A 23,242-nucleotide genomic window follows, 5' to 3' on the forward strand; every position below is an offset into this window, starting at 1 on the left:
ATACATGTTATTAGATGCAATAAAAAAAATGAAAACAAAAAATAAATTTGACGCTAAAATTAGTACTTACGAAATCATCATTTTCAACATATGATCGAGTCAATTTTTTCTCAAAGCATGCGAGCATATTATCCTAAAGCATTAGCATTATGTTAGTGGTAGAATGAATATGAGTAAAGTGGGCTTGAGTAATGTCAAGTGCATTTTCATCCTCTTGCCTTTTTATAGTGTCAACTACCATTCAATGCATTTCAATTCAACTGCCATTCAATTCAACTTTTAAAACATACAAAAAAATAATTAAAAAAAGACGGTATCAGAGCTAAGTATTACATAAAATAAGCTTCGATACAACTTTTAAAATAACATTTTTAAAAGGCTTATGTCATAGACAGACCCTCAAGCTTGTCCATAAGGCTTAAGTCATAGACAGACCCTCAAATTTGTCCATAACATTATGGGAAGTTCTTAATGCTTTTGGTCTATATACTGAATGTTATTTTTATTAGTTAAAGTAGTCGTTTATGTCAGTTTTAATATCCATTTTGGGCAGTTTTAATGTGTTACGTCCCGTATTTTTATACATTGGGACAACCCGGATTAACTATGATAATGTAAGGCCAAGACTATTTCGGGATTTGAAGTCGGGACTTTTGACCTTTGATTTTATTTTGAGACATAAGTTATATATGAAATTGTTGGCATTGAACACTTAGAAAAAATTGGGACCACAATTCATAAATTTGGAATTTAAAATTTTGCCCAAAAATGGCCTTGTGGCCGTGTAGGTGGGAATTGGTCCCACACATTGTGTGGCCAATTTTAATTGGTCCAACACATAATGTGGGCCAAGGACATAGAGATATTTTGTGGAGCCTTAAAAGAAGACCTCTAAGTCATATTGTATCATTGTACACTTAAAATAAAAATCAAGAAAGTTGAAGAACTTCAACTTGAAGCTCTCGGCCAAGGAGGGAGAAAAATCAACCCCATTTCTAGCTTCTCAAAAATTTATTCTTTGGTACAAACCCACTATATTGAGGTCCCTAAGTAGCGTGGAAGTGTCGTTGGAGCGATTGGGTCATCCGTTTTGTGAATCGTAAACCCTAGCCTTCTTGTGGATTGAAGAAGAAAGGTGAGTTCTAATCTTGTTTATGTGTTATAAATGTTGTATGCATATTATAGTATGTCAATATGGATGAAAAATCATGAAATGTAGTATGTTGGAAGTTGGGTCGTGTATGGTGTGTGAAGTTGTGTAAATGGGTGTTGTGACTAAGTGATGAATTAACTCTATTTAGTATGTTGATTGTTGTAGGGTGAAGAAATGAATGAGAACTATCGATGTATGTATATAGGTGGGTATGTAGCCGTGTATATAGCCTCCAATTTGTAGCAAAGAATGAATTAATATCGCTTAGCGTCGAAATGGTTGTTGTGATGACTTTTATGTTGGAAATGAGAGTTTAATGTCCCAAAATTTATATGGTAAATGTGCGGACTGATTTGGAGAATTTGGTGCACTTAATGTAATCTTTATTTATGAGGACCATCAACATATGTATATGTGTAGTGTGGACGAATGTGGGTCATATAATATGCCGAAGACCGCATTAATATCGCTTAGCGTTTTAGTTGTCGTCGTTATGAATTCTAGTCGGAAATGAGCATTTTAATGACTCAAGATTGATGTTGAGATTGTGTGGGTTGATTTGATGCTTGTTGCGCGCTTGACGTAATTTTTATATTTATGAAAATAATATCGTTATGTTGTGAATTGTCAATACAAATCATAAATTGAAAATGAGAAATGTGAAAAAAAAAGGGGCTGCTCTCGGCTAGGGGACTGTTTTCGGTCCAATTTGGAGAAAATTATTGGATTGTTGAAAAAAAAAATTGTGAATTGTTTAGAATGCTCTTGAATATTGTTGGTAAGGATTCGGGTTAATAATTGAATGTATGAGCGATATTGTGGCTTGAATGTAAGCCGCTGAATTGAATATTATGAATGTTGTGAAAGAAAGTTATTAATGTAATATTGCCCTTCGGATTGGTTATTGGAGTTGCTAGGTTGGTTGTTGTGGTTGTTGTTGTTGATTTTTAGCGAGTTAAATTCTCGGGTTGACCTATTTTCAGGGGAAATGCTGCCGAATTTTCTGTAGAATTTAGAGTTAGTTGGAATAAATAATTGCTTAAGTGCCTATGGTTAATATTGGATATTCGTTGGCATATTTGTAGACCTTGGGGAGCCCGAGGCATAGTTTGGGATTAACTTTAGATTGGCTAGCTTGGAGTGCGTACGAGGTATGTAAAGCAACCTTCCTTCTTTTGGCATGCCTTAGTTTTACATAGGCTAGATTAGAGCCTTAAGGGAATTCCAAATTCGAAATCCGAGCATGATATGATCCTTATATAATTCTTGGCACTCTTATGTATGGTTTGATGAAATATGAACTTTCATGTATTTGAAATAATCGCCTTCCAAACTTTGTATGGAAATGTTTCACTTTAAAGAATTTCGTAAATTTTGAATGACATATCTTTCACATAAAGACTCGGATTGCTTTGATATTTTCGTATGAGTTTGCATGGCTCATGATGAGTATGTTTTCCATAGGCGGGCTCGACTCGGGTCAATACCCTTCCGTGGGTCCCGCGACTTTCCCTTATGTAATTTGGAGAACTTTTGAAAGAAATTGTTATGTCTATTATTTCGATTTTCAATTATGATCACTTTACTTATGTTTGAATTCATGATAATGATTTTATGCATATGACTACTCACGACTCTACTCGTGCATTCTGTTATCCCTTCGCCGAGTCCCGGGCCGGTTCTGTTGTCGTGCGCACTTTGATATACTCCGGAGTTATGCTGTGTTTATGGTTCACCGAGCTACTCGCCAAAGAGGGTCGGGTTCCACTTATATTTGGTGTTATGCTGTGTATGGTGTTGTGGTGTGTACGGCGTTATGCTTTGTTATGATATGCGACGGGGATTCAGAGATTTGAAACCTTTCTGGTGTTATGCTGTGTTATGGCGCCATCGACAGGCGGGCGACCATATTCTTCTGTACCCTATGCATGACTTACATATTTTGAAACTAAACATTTTGATATGATTGGATTTGTACTTATATTCGGTACTTCTATTTTGTTTCTGTCTCAGATTTGTTTTCTGTATCTTCTGCTTTGCATATTCAGTACATATTTCGTACTGACCCCCTCTCTTCGGGGGCTGCGTTTCATGCCCGCATGTACAGACGCACAGTTTGGTAATCCACCCGTCTAGGACACCCTCTTCTGCTATTTGGAGTTCTCTTCTCATTTCAGAGCATATATTTTGGTATACATTTTGTTCGTTGTGTATGTATATATTTGCTCAGGGGTACGGCGGGGCCCTGTCCCGCCATATGTTTCTGTTGGTCTGTTTAGAGGTTTGTAGATGTATTTGTGGGTGTGTGTGCCTACTTCTGTACAGGTGTGTTTGTATGATCCCACTCGTTATGGCAGCCTTGTCGGCGTGCATTCTGTATATGTTTTGGGCCGTTGTGCCATTTGATAGCCTTGTCGGCTTTTGATACATTTGATAGCCTTGCCGGCTTTTTGACATATATATATATATATATATATATATATATATATATATATATATATATATATATATATATATATATATATATATATATATATATCCGCATACGGTTGCGTTGAGGTGTGTTTGAACAGTTTGATATAGTTTGAGACGGCATATAGTATTTATGGCCGTATATGCTATTTGTGTGTGATTCGATTGAATAAGTACGTCAGGGTGCCCAACTAGGGCGCCAGTCACGGCCTACGGGGTTGGGTCGTGACATAATGTCTTCTACTTGAATGGTACATGATTGTATATTTGTGGTAGTTGGGTGGGGAAGGAGAATGGTTGAATGAATTAAGTAGAGTGGTTGAATGGTTGTATGAATTAAATAGATGAGTTGAATGGTTGTATGAATTAAAGAGATGAGTTGAATGAATTAAATAGAGTGGTTGGATGGCTGTATTATCACCTATATAAATCCCTATAGTCTTCCATTTTATTCCATCACATAGTCACAAACGAATTCACTCCATCACAAAGGAATTCAACTCATTGTTTCTTAAACAAAATGCCACCTATCCAAGATTACACTATTGCTTGGTTTGAGAAAACATTGACCAAATCCTATATAGAAAACAATGATTTCGTAAGTCTTTATTTCTTATTTTTGGTTTTCTATTGTTTTGTTATTTCTTCTAATACTAATTGTTTGTACAGATTCTTCCAACTATGAATGTTCTTTCACAAGTTGACAAAGAAATCGTTGTTTTATACGGCAATGGCGCTTTCTTCATGAATTACAAGATCAGCCGAAAGGCGCGCCTCAACAACGATGGAAAGAGTTTGTTGATGCAAAAGGCCTAAGGGAAAGGATTGAGTTGCGTTTTCAAGTTTATGATCTTGAGGATCGCCTCCACTTCATTGTTACTAAAGTGGAGAAGATGGAGATCATAGATATTGATTAGGTCGTCTATTTCTATTTATGAAAAATGATGTTTGGTTTGGTTTGTTTTATTTCCGTTTATTAATGAAGTATGGTTTTGATTTGTGTTAGTATCCAAATTTTAGTACTTTATACTTTGCCCACAATATTGAACCAAAAAATACACATAACAATGTCAAATACAATGCATTTTAACCAATATATATTCATTCGATTCATAAAAGTGTGGCCATATACAATTACACAAAACCACAAAAATTGGCCAACTTTGTGAGATTAACCTATAACATAATATACTACCTAAAACAATCAAATACACTACCTAAAACAGTAAAATGCAGTGCAATTTAACCTACTAGAATTACTAAAACTAAACTTCATCAAGTACAATTTGAAAATTGGAACCAAATTGCAAACAACAACGCTAGACCAAACACCAACATCTTCCTATTTCGTCTTGCACGAGCCTTTTTTCCTCAAAAGCTTTAACCCTCTTCAACAACCCATAAACGACTTTATTTGCTTGTTCGGGATGCCTTGGTTCGTACCAATTGAAGTAATTACATCCACCTCTAGCCTTTAAAGAATAAAAAGAAGAAGCTTTTTGAATCAATTACGAGGAAGAATTAAGTAATGAAATAACCCAGAAGTAGTATACGCTTACCTCATCAATTGGGCACGAAAAAAATCTCCTTATGGAATTATTTGGACTCCATGAAATTTTCAATTCACAAATACGCCCACATCGGCAAAACTCGATTCTTAAAGTGTTAGCCATTGTTGAAGCAAGATTAAAAGTAAACGAGAGAGATAGAGTAGAAAAACATTAGTGACAAAGCAATTAATTTGACTGAAAATTAATAATTTTGGAGCAATAATGATTTTGGTGTAATTAGGGTTCAATATAATGAATTGGGGAAGAGGAAGATATATATAAAATGGGTGGGGCAAATATTACTGTTGGAAGGGTCCGTTTGACCGTTAGTTTTAGTTCAGGTCAGCATTTTTAACTAGCTCACGCGTCCATAAATCATGAAGTCCACGTGTTGTGCCAAGCTGGCCCGACGTGTCCAAGTGACATTAAAAGATGTCTTGAAGGGTTCATATGGTACGACCCTCAGTTGAGGGGTTTAAGTGAAATTTATGGACAAGTTTGAAGGTCTGTCTATGACTTAAGCCTTTTTAAAAGGAAAATAGGGTTTCAAAAATATCAATGGCACCACAAGTTTAAAAAACCCAAGCTCATTTTCATTAAAAGACAAAAACCCTAAATTTCAGGCTCCTTATACATAGTATTAATATTAACTCTCAACTGACTAAAATATCTACGGAGTAATATTTCTCTATCACCATGGGAGCAGTAGGAGAACCAAGCATGTGGAATGTGTCTTTAACATACGTGGAGGAACTCACTGGAAAAACTCGACATGTCCTACTCAACATTGAAGGGTTCTATAACCAAGATGAACTAAGGCAATACGTAGGCTCACACGGTAGAATATGGTGATCATAATGCTGATGTTTATGATCGATTCACTCGGCTGCTGGATCCTCCCATTTCTCCCATCGCTAGTGGTCCCGTCGTTCCCATAGCTCCCGTTGTTGTTTCGTTCTTTCCCGTCGCTGGTCCTTTCGGTCCGGTTGCTTGTCCCATTGGTCCCTTTGCCATTCCTTTTGCTTTTCCCTTAGCTGTTCCTTTCACTCCCGGCGTTAGCGGTAACGGCAGCGTTAATGATATTACTAGTGGCGGTAATTTAGCGAATATCGACGAGTTAGAACGTGACCTTGGACCCGACCTTGAAGACTCCGAGATTGAGCAACTACTTGCGGCCAATTATGAGGAGTTAGTTATGATGGAGGGTGCTGCTGATCATACATTATTTGGGGAAAATGTTCGGGAGGATTTTGGAAACTTGAATGAGTTTGATGAAAAGCCCCAATTAATCCCACCACGAGTTTGAGGAAGAGCCCCAAAACTTGCAGGATTCCACTATTTGGTACGTTACAATAGCCGATCCCATCTCTTTTCCCTCTAGGCATTGCTGGCTCACCATACTTTGATTTTCAAATAGGTGTTGGGCATTATTCCACCTCAATTTTTTGGAGTTAGGATGAGTTGGGGCATTATTCCACTGTTTGAGCAGTTGGTTGTTTGACTCTTTATTTTTTTATTTTTATGAACATGGAATGTAAAGGGAACTACTCATGTTTGTCATGAATTAAACTTGTTGCGTGTTTTTCTAATTTTGATGGATAATTCTTTCTCTATTTTTGGAAACAAAAAGGAAAGAGAAGACAGCAGGAAAAATATTAAAATGAAAATGTGTAATGATGATAAATAAATAAAAAACAGGACTGTGTAATATTTTATTACTACTCAAAAGCATGTAGCATATGACGCCGAAATAAAAAATAAAAAAACATGTGGGAATAGAGAGAAAGCTGTCCGGAAATGCCAAAATTATGGTAAAGATGTTTTTGTCATGCCTCGAATCATGGCCTGAGCGTAACACGGTGCCTTGTTGCATGTGACCGAGAGAATCACATGACTTGCTGAATCAACATGGGCCATGAACTGATGCGGAATATAAGTTAAAACATGAATAGTCTGAATAAAACATGGGAAATACTGAAAATACTATTTATATCATGATGCAGAAATAGTCTGAAAATATAATAAATGCTGAGCCAATATTGGCTATACGACTCTGAACATCTGACATGACATAACTGATCTAGTCTAGTCTATGAAACCTTTGACATGAGTCTAACTGCTAAACTGTTTACCAGGACAAGGCTCCCGGCATACCTTAATTGCCTAACTGACAATAAATAAATAAAGATAAAACCAAATACGCTAAATTTTATCGAATTCGACCGAAAAGTAATTTCGGTACATATAACTTAAATTATATATTTCTATATCTAATAAGTGCCAAGGAGGGACGAACACACCAGTCCCTCCTTGTACCCACTACTTTTCAAATTGTACCCGCAGTGAATATTTGTATCAAAAGTTATATAACTTGTACATTTTATTCAATTATTTTTATATCCCATATAGACATATGTCATAATACTTCATATTTATTCCCTTCTCATGTATAGACATATGCACTTCAAATTTAATTCTCCGACATATTTATTTCCTCCGTGCACTTTTTTTACTTGTTCACTTTTGACTTTTCGTGTTTTAACTGAATATTTATTCTCTTCTCATGTATAGACATATGTAGTTCAATTTTAATTTTCCTACACAAATTTATTTCCTCCATGCACTTTTACTTGTTCACTTTTGGCTTTTTACATTCTTATAGAAAAAGTACCAAAAGCTATATAACTTGTACACTTTATTCAATTATTTTTATATTCCACGTACACATATGTCATAATACTTAATATTTATTCCATTCTCATATATAGACGTATGCACTTCAAATTTAATTCTCTGATATATTTATTTCCTCCGTGCACTTTTACTTGTTCACTTTAAACTTTTCATGTTCTAGCTGAATATTTATTCTCTTCTCATGTATAGACATATGCAGTTCAATTTTAATTCGCCTGCATAAATTTATTTCCTCCATGCACTTTTACTTGTTCACTTTTGACTTTTTACATTCTTAACATATTTATTTCTTCCGTGCACTTTGCTTGTTAGTTCACTTTTGACTTTTCGTGTTCTAGCTGAATATTTATTCTCTTTTCATGTATAGACATATGCAGTTCAATTTTAATTCTCCTACACAAATTTATTTCCTCCATGCACTTTAATTTGTTCACGTTTGACTTTTCACATTATTTGAGAATTAATAAATCCCACGTGGATATATGTCATAGTACTGAATATTTATTCTTTTCTCATATATACACGTGTGCACTTCTATTTTAATTCTCCAACACATATTTATTTCTTCTGTGCACTTTTACTTGTTCATTTTGACTTTTCACGCTATTTAAGAATTAATAAATGAGGTACTCCTTCCGTCTCATATTACTTGGCCACGTTACTATACTTGACTTTTCACGTTCTTTAAAAATTAATAAAAATGAAGTACTCCCTTCGTCCATACTAACGTAGACATGTGTCATAGTACTTAATATTTAATAAGCGACTTGGAGGGGATGAACACGGCTCATAAGTGGCTTGGGGGTACGAACACAACTGCCCAAACTTGTACCAAAAGTTAACAAATTGTACACGCAATGAATGCTTGTACCATAAGCTATATAACTTGTACACTTTATCCAACTATTTTTTAATCCCACGTGGACATTTCTAATATGTCATAGTACTTAATATTTATTCCATAGACGAATGCATTTCAATTTTAATTCTCCGACACATTTATTTCCTCCGTGCACTTTTACTTGTTCACTCTTGACTTTTCGCGTTCTTGAAAAATATAATATGTGTGTGTCCAAATTACTTGTTCATTTATAAAACCAAAATAAAATTAATCCTTTTTAATCAATATTCTTGAAAATAGTCTATTGGAGAGAGACTATGACAAATGTCTAAGTGAATAAAAAAGTAGTTGGTTAAAGTGTGCAATTTGTATAACTTTTGGTACAAATTTGCATTGCTATTGTTCGTTCTCTTTTCACGTTTAAAGTATTAAGAAAGAAGGAAAACTCTTTGTCAATACTTTACTTATCTTACTTTCTTTTGCATTCTCTGATTATAGTTTATTTACATTTATAAAATGTATTAGTTTATATTTTCATTTCGGAATTAAAATTTGGTGATTTGCGATATAACATATTGCATTTCTAATATGTCATAATACTTAATATTTATTCCATAGACGTATGCATTTCAATTTTAATTATCCGACACATTTATTTCCTCATATTTTTAATTAATTTAATAAAAATATTGTATTAGTTTTGCTTTTAAAAAAACCAATATATACAACAATGGTTCTTATGTTTGGATCTGAACAGTTAATTGATTAAGATGGATATCAACTTGTCAGTATACATATAAGATATTAAACAATTTAAAAGAAAAAATCTAAAATCAAAATATTAATTTTCCCTCACCTTCTTACTAATTTTCCTTTTCACATTGATGAACAACTTTCATTGTCATGATTATGATAAATTTTTAAAAATTATTTACAAAATACAAACCTTAAAGACAGGCTAATTAAAATGAATAAACATGTTCGGCCCGTGCATCGCACGAGCATATATGGCTCGGTACATAAAACTTAAATTCTCTCTCTCTCTCTCTCTCTCTCTCTCTCTCTATATATATATATATATATATATATATATATATATATATATGCCTCAACCAAAATAGATGGAATTGGCCCTAAAAAAGCCATTCAGGTTCGTTATCGATTAGGTATCTCTCAAGCGCCCTAGTATACTCTACTTGTTCACCTGAGTCGGTTTGGGGTACGGTCAGTTCACCGGGAGGATCGCCCTCCCAATTCGAAGTTTTTTCCTGGAAGTTTCAACCTTGTTGACTATGACAACAATCGCGACTATTAACAGACACATGATTATTCCCTGAGACAGGACTTCGACCGCTCTTAGTTCTTGGACCGAATGGAAAAGATGCAAAGCTAAGAGAGAGGTGGAAGGCTTACACAACTGAAAGGGGAAGAGGAGCTCAAACAAGGTTCAAAGATCCCCTCCCCAAAGTATGGTTTAAAGAAAGCCTTATATTAAACTTCCCACATGATTAGTAAGCATGCTAGAGAGGTTACAACTTACATGTGATTATTTAATACTCTGTGCATAGTTCGCAAGATTAAGAGTGATTGTGTGTTCGATATTATTCTGGATGGACACAATCTGTTAACAGCAAAGTCATATAGTGGAAATAATTGGTAAGAAGATAGTAAGGAAAAGCTAGAGAGCATCTCCCTTTTGCATGGTTAGCCAGCCAAATGCATGGACACTTTTCAAAGTTCACGTTAGCGAGTGAATTCTCTGCACATGGTGTGCACCTACTTGGAAAGAATTTCAACCTGTACTTTAGTACTACTTTCTTCTGCCTCAATATTCTTCTCTTATAATTTATTTATTAATTTAAACATGACAAAGTACATAGGAGATTTGGAAATACAAAGCTGTCTTTCATATTGTTCTTCATGTCGAGCTGACTTCTGCAAGGTTATTAAATCTAATTTTCTACATTCGAAAAAATGAACCTATTTCATATGCAATTGAAAGTTCAGGCAGCTGAATTCGAGGTCAGTAGATCTTTCTACATTTGCAAAAATGAACCTATATCATATTCATATGCACTTGAAAGTTTAGCCAGCCAATTCCAGTTTTGACAGTTCCAAAATGGCAAGCCAAATGAAGAGAAGTTCGCCTGAAGGCTTCACGAAACTGTGGGAAATCCAACTTGTCTTTAATTTGTGTCACCGTTGCCACGAATCAAAGTCCGAGTAATACCAACTTTTCTGGAAAACCATTTGATGCCCACATGCTAAATAAGTGGAATGCACTCTATAATCTATACATTAATTTGGAACATGGAAACAAAAAATAAAAAAGAACTTTCTTCTCTTAAACCAAAGGTTCTTTATTAAGGCCCATGTCTGAACAGACAACTCCTCGAATACGTTTTTCAACTTTTCTAAGCAAGTACATGGGTAGTTTCTTGCAGCTTGCTGCAACACAAAGAGAATCAATGTCCTAATTAATTGAAGCCAGCTATTCAACATAATAGAATATTTTTGTGCTTATCACCAGAATCCTCCTTGGAAAATCGAATAGGATTGTGCAAGTTGAAGAGAACGATACCACAAAAAAGGAGCAAACCCGGGAGAGAATTTCCTCTCAAGTCAACAAAATAACAATTAATCTTATCTCATATACATGTGTCTTTTTCAACTTTAATACGGAAAGGCGAGAGCGGATTCATTCACAAAAGAAGCCTCGTTAATCCACAAGGCAATTTGAAAAGGATCCTTCAGAATAGGGACACTCCCGGGAATATTTATAGTAGATTAGACAAAAACTTTAAACTGAACACAGCTTTACTGCAGTCTTGAACAGTAAGAGTAGCAAGGAGTTTCTAAAAGAACATTAAGAATGGACTTCTAATACAGACCCCAACTTTCTAGGAAATACCTACTGTGCACCTAAATCCAAATGTTATTTTAAACGTACATGAATTGTAGAAGTCAGTACCATACAATACGGTAAGAATTCAAGGAAATTTACAACCCGTGGCTGATCTGCAGATATAGTACAGAAAGCTGCCACGTCAAAGAAACCTATAAATTGCACCATCCACACTATATTAAAGCTCAGCGCAATATAGCAAGCTTCCACAACTGCTGCTCCTATACAAATAGCAAAGAGGCTGTCACCACAAGTCCAACATAGCAGTCAACAAAAATACAAGTCCACAAAAAATTAGTACAAAGCTATCTGGGAGCTATTAGCTTTTATGCTTCTAAGCTTAGAAGACAACTGCAGTATATAATGAGAGTTTTATAAAGCTAAACTGCATAAGATTACTGGTAAAATTATAGAATGAGAAAGGTAAATCTGGAGCTAATAGTTTCATGCTTCTCTGCTTTGACCTAGCCCTGATTTAATAACTGTTTTTTCATAAGACTGCTTGGTAAATGAACGAGAGACACCAGAAACTATCCAATGACCGGGAATTGTTATCACCACTAAAAGGGAAAAATAAAAATTAAAAGATGCTGAAGACCATATTAATTAATCTTTGGAGGAACTGAAGTAGACTGAGAACATATATGATGCTGTTTCCACAATAGAAAGAGGAACACTTAACAGAAAGGTCCAGGAAACAAAATGTTATGTGATACACTTTCCTTTTTAGTCTGTCCCAAAAAGAATGCTACATTTCTATATTTAGAAATAATCTAACTTAAAACTTCCCCTTTTACCCTTAATGAATGATGTACAGCCTCACAAATATCTATGTCTTGTTTTAGATCACAAGTTTCAAAAGTCTTCCTTTATTTCTTTTTTAAACTCCGTGCCTAGTCAAACTATATCACATAAATTGGGACGGAGGGAGTACCTGCTTAGGGATAGCACAGCCATAACGACGACATGAAGCCAATAAATATATATTAGAGCCGACTGATAAAATACCATGACGATAAAATAAAAGATATATCAGTCTACATAAACTGATATAGTGACTCATCATGCTTGAAACATAAGGCTTCATACATAGTTTACCCCCGAAGCTTGTAACCAAATTCCTTTCACCCCTCTCCTTCACGGAGAACCTTTTACACACTAAACGTTTCACAAAGTGTGTCTAATACACACCACTTTTGCACAAATCTACTAAAACAATATGCGGTGTAAACACGCGCATGTCAAGTACGATTTCACGTAGATTTTTTGCAGCTCGACACTCGTACTGTATTCTAATTAAATCTCCTCTCCTTTTGACAATTCACACCAATTTACTTCTTCTCCCTTTCTCTACTATGAAGCACCAAGCTGAACTTATTCACTTTACCCCTAACAGATTCCACTGCAATCCCAATGCAAAACCTCATGATTACTACAACAAGAACCTTGTAAAATTAAGCTCGAACTTCTCTTTTGTTTGAAATCACAAATTCAGCAAATGGGTGCTTATTTCCTCCCACTTTCTTTCCTCTGTTTCTTGCATTTTCTTCTATCAACCCCGTTTGTGGAAGGTTTTTTTTCCCCTCTATTTCTTGCATTTCAGTGCCATTTTTCATACAACCGGCGAGCTCTTCTCATCTTACTATATTTTTTGTGTTAGGATATATAAATTTAATGTTTTGAAGAGGTGTTGGAAAACTTGCTCCATGGTCAGCAATGGCAATGAAGATGGGTTTAAGCAAAGGAGTAAAATGGGTATTTTAACCCTTGTGGAGTCAAAATAGGTTTGGCCTTTGTTAACTCCAGATATCGACCATTGATATGAGCAAGTAAAGACTTAATTAAGCCTTTCACGTGCTCTTTTGTTGGTGTTTGCCGCACATGCCAGTTGAGCAAAAGTGGTTTGTATTAGACACACTCTGTGAAACATTTGGTGTGCAAAAGATTTCCGTCGAGGAAAGGTGTGTAAAGGGATTTGGCTATTAGCTCAAGTGGTAAACTATGTATTAAGCCAAAATTTAATGAAGAGAAGTTTTCATTTTGTTCATATTTTCTGTGATTCAGAACAACTAACCAAGCATATTCAACTTTGTTTGCTTTAGCTCCTAGCATCTCTTGGACAAGCTTCTCTTAAAATATGTTACAACATTTTTGCCAGAGACAAACTTAGCGTGTAGTTTCTCACGATAACTTTCATCTGAATATTTTCTTCATAATACAATTTCAATACCACAGATGCAGTCAGTCTTTAAAAAAAAATAAAAAAAATACAACTTTCCTCAAAGTGCACTTTCTATAGCCTGTAGATCCAGCCTCTAAAAACTTTTACACGATCCTCACCTTTTCTAATGCCCCAGTTGAGCCGACCGCACATCAAGGTTTGACAAGAACAAGGGCAGGTTTGACAACATAGTTTCTTTGATACTTATCCAACCAAGGATATGCAAGTGCATGAGAGAAGTGAACAGTGAGGCATAGCATTTCCTTGCCAGAAGTAATGAGTGATCCGATCAACCCTCATCTGGCCATCAGATTAAATATTTTCTTGTTTCAAATTGGAGAGAGGTTTTGGAAACTAACAACTCGACAAGAATTGTTCTTTAGTTTAGCAAAGGGAAATACAAACTTAATAACTCATTGAAGGACAGAAAATTGTACTAGTAAGGAACAGTAAAAATATTTCAGGCATGAATAGACCATGTTAATTTACAGACACTAGGAAAACAAAACAAACAGCCCATACACGCATAAAGAAGAATGAATAAACATAATGGAAGACCTCAGGATAGTAACTGACACGAAATGAAATTCCGCGGAAGCTACAGCTCACTATAGTTGCGCCAGACAGCTCGAAATTCCTCACGGAATGTGTTAAGGCGAGCCTTCAGATTAGGCGTCCTAAAGCTTGCATGAAGAATAGTAGCTGAGAGAGAGAAGACAAAGAGAAAGTCATTATTCATGCTGAAACATAGAATTTGGAATAACACATTTCACAAGAAGGAAGACAGCACTTACAAAGAAGCCCTATAAGCAATGCCCACGAGACAGTTAAGAGGCCACAGGAAACAAACCAAAGGAAGAAACTCGCTGCAAAACATAGAAAGGGACACAACACCATTTCATCTCAAAACTACTGGAGTTTCAATAGGAAAGAAAAAGCACAGAGAGAAAGAAATAATGAATTGATAAAAGTGCTTAACGCTTCCAATACCTAGAGAGAATACCAAGACAAACACCCAACGAGGCCTTCCACAAATGAAAATTGCTCGTTTAGCAGATGGACGCCCTCGAATGACTGGCCTGAAAATGGTCAACATATTTCAGCATCAGTACTGCATCTGGCTTACTTTTAAATTCAAAATTCATGCAGACTCACGTGAGTGGAGGCCTCATTTTTGCAGCTAAATGAGGAGAAAACTGCCTGACAGTTCTTGTCACCTTTTCACTAAAAGTGCCTGCGAAACTGGTGGAACAAATATTAACAACAAGAAAAAGATGCAGTAATAAGATGTAAATGAGGATAGGGGGCCTTTGATTCACATGTAAGTTATGTGGAGATTATAATGCACAGGATTGTTTATGCCATGATTAATAATGAAGGGAGTATTATGCGCTGATATAAATAATGAAGACAGGGTTATACAAGGATTAAATGGGAAACACCGTAAGTGATGATCCCTATAGCCGACATCAACTTGTTTGGAACTAAGGGGTAGTTGTCATTATTCTTGTTGTAATATTGCTATACATGAATTACTTAGTTAAAAGGGCACTTTTGCCTTTAAATTGTTTAATCTGCCCTTGTTGTAGTTGTTATTATTCTTGTTGTAATATTGCTATACATGAATTACTTACTTAAAAGGGCACTTTTGACTTTAAAATGTTTAATCTGCGCTTGTTAATATACATATTCTTATACCACATTCTATCCCACATAAAAAGTACATAGATTCACACATAACTTAATGTTGGTATAGTTTAACACTGCCAATCAAACATTGCATTACTTGTGCGACTATTATTTTTCCTTATGCGGCCAACCAAACATTGTATTATCTTATGTGGGATTTTATGCAGGGATTAATTGTCCCAATAGAATGAACCAACCAACCCCTTATGTTTCTCATGCTTTTCTACGCTAACAGATAAGCTGTATCCAACATAAATAAGTGAACCGCTTGATGCTGAAAACAGTTATTCTTTAGAAGTATTGACCCATCACCAGAAAGTTAACATCACTCTACATTAAGGACATTCATTCTGGTTGAAGCTAAAAGGAAACCTATTCAAAAATTATCAAACAGAAACAGAAAAAGGAAAAATACTTTCCTATAAAGCATCCAGGTAAAAGCAGATGGTTCCAAGAAAATCCAAATGGTTACTCACTTTTCTTTCCATCTGAAGGGTAGGTTTCTCAAGGGTAAGGGACATGTTAGTTCCTTATCCTTGAAGCTCATATATTTTTTAAGCATCTCTGCATTTGAGTTTCAGTGCTCATAAGTCCCCAAGAAATAACTCTATGCTAAAAACATTATGCCCAACCCTTCAAGGAATTGAAGAAAAACTCAAAAAGGTTATAGAGAATCCCAAAGTATAAACTCTGGAAAAGCATCAGGTTTAGATCAAGCAAATCATATTATTTTTTTAATAAGTTAGTTCAAGTCAATCTTAAAAGACATGACTGCAGAAATATAAACAAAAGGAAGAAAGAAAGAGAAGAACAGGGTCTTATCCCACCCAAGATGACACATCCCATTTTTTTCTTTTGCATGAGCAAAAAGACTTATAACTTCTAAACTGCATATTCACTTAACCACCATAAATGTTGAGGGACTTGGACCAAGCACTTCTCTTTACACAGACAATAATTTATATAGACCTGGTAACCTAGTCGTTGCAAAGGAAAAGGGGAACCTAAATGGGAGTCCAAGCAAGGCATCTACAACTACAACCAGAGTGTAGACAATTTTTTTATTTTTTTTTTGTGATGGGTTAGAGTGTAGACAAATATCCTCTTTTTCTTTTTTTGTCTTAATGAGTAACTTTATCCAGAAAAAAAGACGCCTAGACAACTATCTCTAAAAATCCCCAACTAAGAATTAAATGTTCCTTATATACCAATTTCATAGAAACTGATTTAGTACCAGAAAATAGATGTGGACCATACAATTGAAAATAATTCTCTCAACTGTTGAAAAAGTTAAATAGTGCTTAATGTATACACAGATTACTACGATATAATAGTGCGGTTTTGATAGACAAATTCCTCCATCTTACTATGTGAGATCTTCTCTCACGTTCTACTTGTACAGATTGAAACATTGAGGAACCATCAGTTTTCTAATATATTTCATTAACCCAACCAATTATTTTGTTTTTGAAGCTGATAATGCAAAGACTTATCCCAAAAAAAGAAGAAGTACAGTTAACCTAATTATCATGTAATTTTTTGTCTATAAGCAAAATCTCAAGACTAAGAGAAAATCTAATAGCAGTCAAAACTCAAAAGTATTTCGAATAAGAATCCAAGGCGAAGGAAAAACACATTAGTTCACATCAAGCAGAACACCGTGTCATCTAATAGGCTACGCAATTCTATGCATCAATCAAAAACATATCCAAGTGAACAAAAAAAGTTACTCTCAATGTCTTCAACTATTATACAACGTAAGCGAGCATGATATTGTTTATAAAATATTTAGCCGAAGACCTTAGCATAGTATGCAGAAGCAGAAATGGAATATCTAATCAAATCTTGATATGATAAGAAACATTTTCTGCTGGGAAAATGTCAAACATCTAGTCAGATTATGCAACAAGCTTTTAAGCATGGATATAACAGTCAATTAGTAAAATACCTGTCGTTCAGAAAAGCAATACTAAGAGTTGTCAAAAGAGCAGCAACAATAGCAAGTGGCCTCCTAAGAAACCCCAGTGCTACAATACAAAATGCACATGAAGATATCCGTAAGTCCAAAGAGAATGCCTGATGTAAACATCATATCTCTACCGAGTAATAAATGATTATTTGCTTCTTACCAAGAATAGCCACAATCATAATGAAGTAATTTGTCCGGTAGCTGCAACCATTTAAAAAACAGAAGTCCAAAGAACCAGAATTAGTAAAATTTCTCCACAAGTTTGAAACCATATAACACCATTAAGTACTTAATAATTTTTATAATTCATCTAGTTTTCAATTCCAGGTTTTGTTCTTTACCAAATTATACCACCTCTTAAAAAGAACTTTCATCAAGTAAAATTGCCGATTCTGATGTCAACACACATGAAATTGTAGCTTCTTAAAAGTACTTCTCCATCTACAAATCCTAGCAATCAGAATACTTATCCAACACTGATTCGTGCATTCAATTTAATTAAAAAATTAAAAAACCTGGGAGTATTTTACCAGCAACTAATCTACTGAACAAACATTAATCCATGCGTTCAATTGCTTAAAAACTTCGAACCTCTAGGAAAACTTAATTTAGAAGTAATTTACATATCAGAACAATGTTCACTTCGTCTGAAAACACTAACTATTAATAGTGTATCAAGCACAAATTCGTAAATTCAATTGATAAACAAATTATAAGAGCTCGTTCAATTGATTGAAAACTTAAACATCTCCAAATATTTTTAGCAAGGAAGTAATCTATTTATGAAAAGCTAATCCGTGAACACAACTCATTTTCAGCCAAAAGAAAAGCGAGCTCCCAATACACTAATTCAGGCATTCAATTGGTATAAAAATTCGAAGATTGGAAAAAATTAGCAGTTAATCTACTCATTAAACGCTAATCAGTGAATTCGATTGATTAAGAAATCAAAACACCTCGGAAAATTTTAGCTAGAAATTAATTGAAACACTGATCCGCTCATTCAATTGACTGAAAAAGTAACGGTTTTGAGTGCACGAACGAATTAGGAGAGAGAAAGGGAGAAGCTTACTAGTAAAAATTTAGCAATTAATCTACTTATCAATCGCTGATTAATGCACCTCGATTGATCTAAGAAATCAAATCACCTCGGAAAATTTTAGCTGCATCATAGTCGAAACGCTAATTTGCTCATTCAATTGACTCGAAAATTAAACGTTTAAAGAGTGCATGAACGAATCCACACAGAGAGAGAGAAAGTAGAAGCTTACTAGTAAAGCTAGCTCCCAATAATTTACCAAACCCTAATCCGTGAATTCATTAGCAATTAATCTACTTATCAACTGCAAATTAGTGCAAAAACCATAACACTAACACGTCGGAAGTTTTAGCGAGAAACAACTGAAATGCTAATCCGCTCATACAATAGCCTGAAAAGTACAGGCAATTGTAAAACTTGAAAATTGATTGATAGAGCGTTTCTTAATCGTTTGTGAATTCAATTGATAGAATAACGTGAAGCTAGGGAAAAATTAGCAAGCAATTAATCTACTTATCAAACACTAATTAGCGTATTCAATTGATGGAAAAAAAAAAAACTGCAAGCAAATAATGCACTCATGAAACGCTAATCAGTGAATTCAATTGATTAAAAACTTACTAGTAAAGATTGCATTTTAATCGACTGTTCCATTTTGAGGAAGATCTGGGGAAAGTGAATCGAGAGAAGAATTCAGATAGAGGACGTGGCGGAGATGACCAGTCTACTTCCCGTAGAGCCTCCATCAGATCCTCTGTCGTCACCGTCCCCCAATCCATTTTTTGCCTTTTGATTTGATTGATTCACCACAAATCCTGTCAAGAGACTTTTTGATCAATTTCGAGGAGGATCTGTGTGATTTTTGGAATGTGTAATGGCCAAATGAAATGGATTCGGATGACAAAGCCAGTAAACGACTACTTGAAGGAGAGGCCAATAAAAAGAGACGTGTGTGTTTAATTATTAGGGGAGTATATGGAAAACATAAAAAAAAATGATGTGTGTGTCTGAGCCCGGGTTCGAACCGGGGACCTCTAGTGTGTGAGACTAGCGTGATAACCGACTACACCACCCAGACCTTGACGTTTAAGTTTGGCCAATTCATTATGAAAGTGGAATGCAAACAAGACTATTGATAAACTTGTGGTGTGTTTTTTCTAATTTTGATGGATAATTCTTTCTCCATTTTAGGAAACCAAAAGGAAAGAGAAGACAGCAGGAAAAATATTAAAATGGAAATACATGGTGTGTAAATGCAGGGAAATTGAAACTTTTGATTTGACTACGTCGTGTGTAATGAGTGCATTGTAGGTGACTCTTGGTAGAAATTATATTAAACTTGTCCAAACTAAGATAATATAATAAGAAACACAATATAATTGTTAGAGGTTTATAATAAATATAGATTTATTTATTAAAACATACAAAAAAAAAAGAAGAAGATAAATACGATGTATGTTAATTATGGTAACAATGCTACAAAAATTAATATATATATGTTTAAATCTTACAAAAAATGACCCCCCCCCCCCCCCCCCTCTCTCTCTCTCACGTAAAACCTAAAACCACTTCTTATCATTCCATATGTATTACTTTCATATATCATAACTAATAACTATTTTAGAGGCCCCCCAAAAGTGCTGCAAAAGGGAAAACAAGGATGATTTTGCCCTTTAACTCTGCAGCAACAGTCTGAAAAAGATGAAGGCAGATCCATTTTTTCATCATTTTCTCAAAACAGAAGAAAGGAAATAGCAAGCAGGGGAAAAAAGATGAAAGCGTATTTTAATTGACTGATAAAAGAATATGTATCTAAAGGTTAAAACCTTAATTGAAAAATAAATAACAATTGTCCTATATTTTAGGTTTCATCAACTGCATAACAAATAAAATAAAAATCAACTCCTAAATACTAGGTCTAACTAATTGACTGCATACAACTTAATACACTATTATACATTTTTATACACATATATACATAATGTATTTTGTCTTGTAAAGTCCAATTTTATTCAAAAACAGCCTAGATCCATGTTTATACCCACTTATACAATATTGTATGATTATGTATAAATGCATATTTTCGTGTATAATCTTGTATAAGCATATTTTAGTGTATATATCTACACATGATACAATATTGTATAATTGTGTATAAGTGCATATTTCGTGCATAATATTGTATAAATATATTTTTAGTGTATATATCTACACATTATATAATATTGTATAATTGTGTATAAGTGGGTATTTTCGTGTATAGTATTGTCTAAGTATAATGTATATACCTACACATTATACAATATTGTATAATTGTGTATAAGTGCGTATTTTCGTGCATAGTATTGTCTTATTATATTTTTAGTGTATATAACTACACATTATATACTTTCAAACACCAATATACATAATGTACCTGTCTTTTATATGTAAGGTTATAAGACTGTATAAAAGTGTTTTTGGGCTAAAGTTTTGCAATGTAAGCTTTGGGCTATTTTTTTGCAATGTAAGTGACCAAATTGTATATTTCTGAAATTTTTCCCAAAAAAGGTGGTATCAGAGCTCAATATGACGTAAAATAAGCTCTGATATAACTTTTAAAATAATATTTTTAAAAAGAAAATAGGGTTTCAAAAATATCAATGGTACCACAAGTTTTAAAAGCCCAAGCTCATTTCCATTAAAGGACAGCAACCCTAAATTTCTAACTCCTTATATATTACTACCGTATATAAGAGAGTATCTCAAATTTTCTAGTCCTCACATGAATTTTTTGTCTCTATTTACCCCCTAATATAAGTTTTATTTACTTGGCAAATCCTCACACATTTTTGTAAATTTTAAGAATTTTAAAGACTTTTATCAATGCTAAAAGTGATGATATCATGGAAAAGGTTGTGGCCCCCACAAAGCACACTCATGCATATTGAGTCTTTTATGTGGAAATATTACTATATTAAATTTGCTTTTAAACTATATTTTTCTTTAAGAATTTACTATACATATCTAATAATTTATTATGTCATTCAAATTCTATCATAAAACAGGCTTAATTATTGAGTTAAAATATTATTCTTATAATGTTATTTATTATTTATTGATATTTTGTACCATTTATCATTTGCTATTTTAAATTTTATTCATCAGATTAAAAATATTTTTTTAATTTCTCATTTAATTTTGTGTCGTACATGCTGACAAATATAAGTAATTAACAAAGATTTCACTTAAGGTAGGATTAAGTTTTAAATTAAGAAATAAACACAAATAGTTTATATCATTATTGAATACTTTAAAAAGTATAAAAACTGTAAATTATAGTCCCTCTGTCTCAATAAAAAATGTTCCAAATTATTGTATAAAAAAGGTTTTGTCCCCGAGTCCACTGCACTGCTTGATGAGTAATGTATAAAAATGAAAAATAAAGTGACAAAGCAAATTTTGTTAAAGCAAAAACCTTTGAACTTAAATTTGAATATATGAAATAATATAACTGATTTACTTTAATATTTATCGAATAAAGGGAATACATATGATTTGGGTTCGACTTACATATACTGATATATGTAATCATTAACGCTTCGTCTAAAGCAATTTTCAAAGTACTGAATAATCATATAAATAGTGCAAGTAAGATAACATAAGCAAAAACTAAATTTCTAATGGAATAACTCGTTAATGCAACTTCAAATAAAGACAGATAAATTTTACAATAATTGGCCCGGGCTCAGCCCGAGCTTATACAAACGAGTACTTAAAATGGACTCGATATTATGTAGTTTTCTTTTGTATCTTTCATTCTTTTGAAATAAAACCATATTTCTTTAGGTAGAGGGACGAAATAGTTTTAAAATCAAAATTAATAAAATTCGTTCTATATTTAATTTGATTTATTTTACATGTTTGCCAATTTGAATTTGAATAGAAAGCGGATTTGCAGAATACCTAAATAACCCTTCTAAACTTAATAGTTAATACGAGTTATTAATTGCACACGTAAATTAAGTTTTAATTACCTCTAAATTTGACTATTTAATAGTATGACAAATGAGTTTGATGATCGAAATTATACTACAAGTGGAACATTGGTGATAAATATAATGTAAAATGACTACCTCTATTGCAATTTATTTGCATAATTTTGGGGTTCGAATGAGCATGGCATGCTGTTTAAAAATAATGGAGGGTTCGGGGAGGCAATTTAGCATGACCACAACCTCGAATTGGAATTGAATTACCATTACCAACAACAATGCCAGTATTATGACTGCTCAAATTAAAATAAGACGAGAGAGTACCTTTCGTGGATGTCATATGGGATGTGGCGCCGGTATCCATATACCAATTGGGGTCGGGCTGGCTCAACGTCATCGTGTGCATGGCTGATTCAATATCAGTCGGAGTCCACTGCGTTGTTGGGCCTGCTGCTGTGGTCGTGAGCCCAAAATCCCTGGTTGGGCCATCGTCCTTGGGCCAGAAGAAGGGTGCTGCCACTGCTGCTGTGGCCGAGCCCACTGTGTGGTGGGATACGGGCAAGGGGGAGCCCATTGAGGCATCCATCCCCATGGCCATGGTGAAGAAGGATGCTGCCACTGCTGCTGCACCGGGACCTGCTGCCTGTCGCCCGAGGTACGACCGCCATGGTGACGGTTGAAACTGCCGCCGCCAGAACCACGGCCACCGCCGGTATTTTTGTGGTTATTTTTGCC

The 23,242-nt window shown here is 34.4% G+C and overlaps 1 protein-coding gene and 1 non-coding gene across 6 annotated transcripts; both read right to left on the reverse strand.

The window, feature by feature from the left end:
• Positions 1 to 11,504: 11,504 nt before the first annotated feature.
• On the reverse strand, positions 11,505 to 19,478 carry LOC132630490 (PRA1 family protein A1-like). 5 transcript variants are annotated; one of them, XM_060346062.1, is made up of 8 exons: positions 19,155 to 19,478; positions 17,655 to 17,695; positions 17,474 to 17,552; positions 14,992 to 15,078; positions 14,827 to 14,915; positions 14,631 to 14,702; positions 14,413 to 14,538; positions 11,505 to 11,830 (listed from the first exon to the last, which is right to left on the reverse strand). In XM_060346062.1, the coding sequence occupies exons 1-7, from the start codon at positions 19,310 to 19,312 to the stop codon at positions 14,435 to 14,437; spliced, it is 630 nt and encodes a 209-aa protein (XP_060202045.1). In that variant the 5' UTR covers positions 19,313 to 19,478; the 3' UTR covers positions 11,505 to 11,830; positions 14,413 to 14,434. The 5 variants fall into 5 exon arrangements, with proteins under 5 accessions (XP_060202045.1, XP_060202046.1, XP_060202044.1 ...); XM_060346063.1 differs by having other exon boundaries at positions 11,505 to 11,856; XM_060346061.1 differs by having other exon boundaries at positions 14,395 to 14,538.
• Positions 19,479 to 19,537: 59 nt separating this feature from the next.
• Positions 19,538 to 19,611, reverse strand: TRNAV-CAC (transfer RNA valine (anticodon CAC)). The gene has a single exon. It is a non-coding gene; the product is annotated as a tRNA-Val (tRNA).
• Between the last annotated feature and the right edge of the window lie 3,631 nt (positions 19,612 to 23,242).

Source organism: Lycium barbarum, chromosome 3 (genome assembly GCF_019175385.1).
Source record: "Lycium barbarum isolate Lr01 chromosome 3, ASM1917538v2, whole genome shotgun sequence".
In the NCBI taxonomy this organism is placed as follows: domain Eukaryota; kingdom Viridiplantae; phylum Streptophyta; class Magnoliopsida; order Solanales; family Solanaceae; genus Lycium; species Lycium barbarum.

Bases quoted from the DNA above. Each gene is read 5' to 3' on its own strand.
- LOC132630490 (XM_060346062.1), bottom strand. From the start codon at position 19,312: ATGGATTGGGGGACGGTGACGACAGAGGATCTGATGGAGGCTCTACGG. The intron at 17,553-17,654 runs GTAAGAAGCAAA...TTTGTATTGTAG, and splicing joins TATGATTGTGGCTATTCTTG to CACTGGGGTTTCTTAGGAGG. The intron at 15,079-17,473 runs GTATTTTACTAA...TTGTTCCACCAG, and splicing joins ATTGCTTTTCTGAACGACAG to TTTCGCAGGCACTTTTAGTG.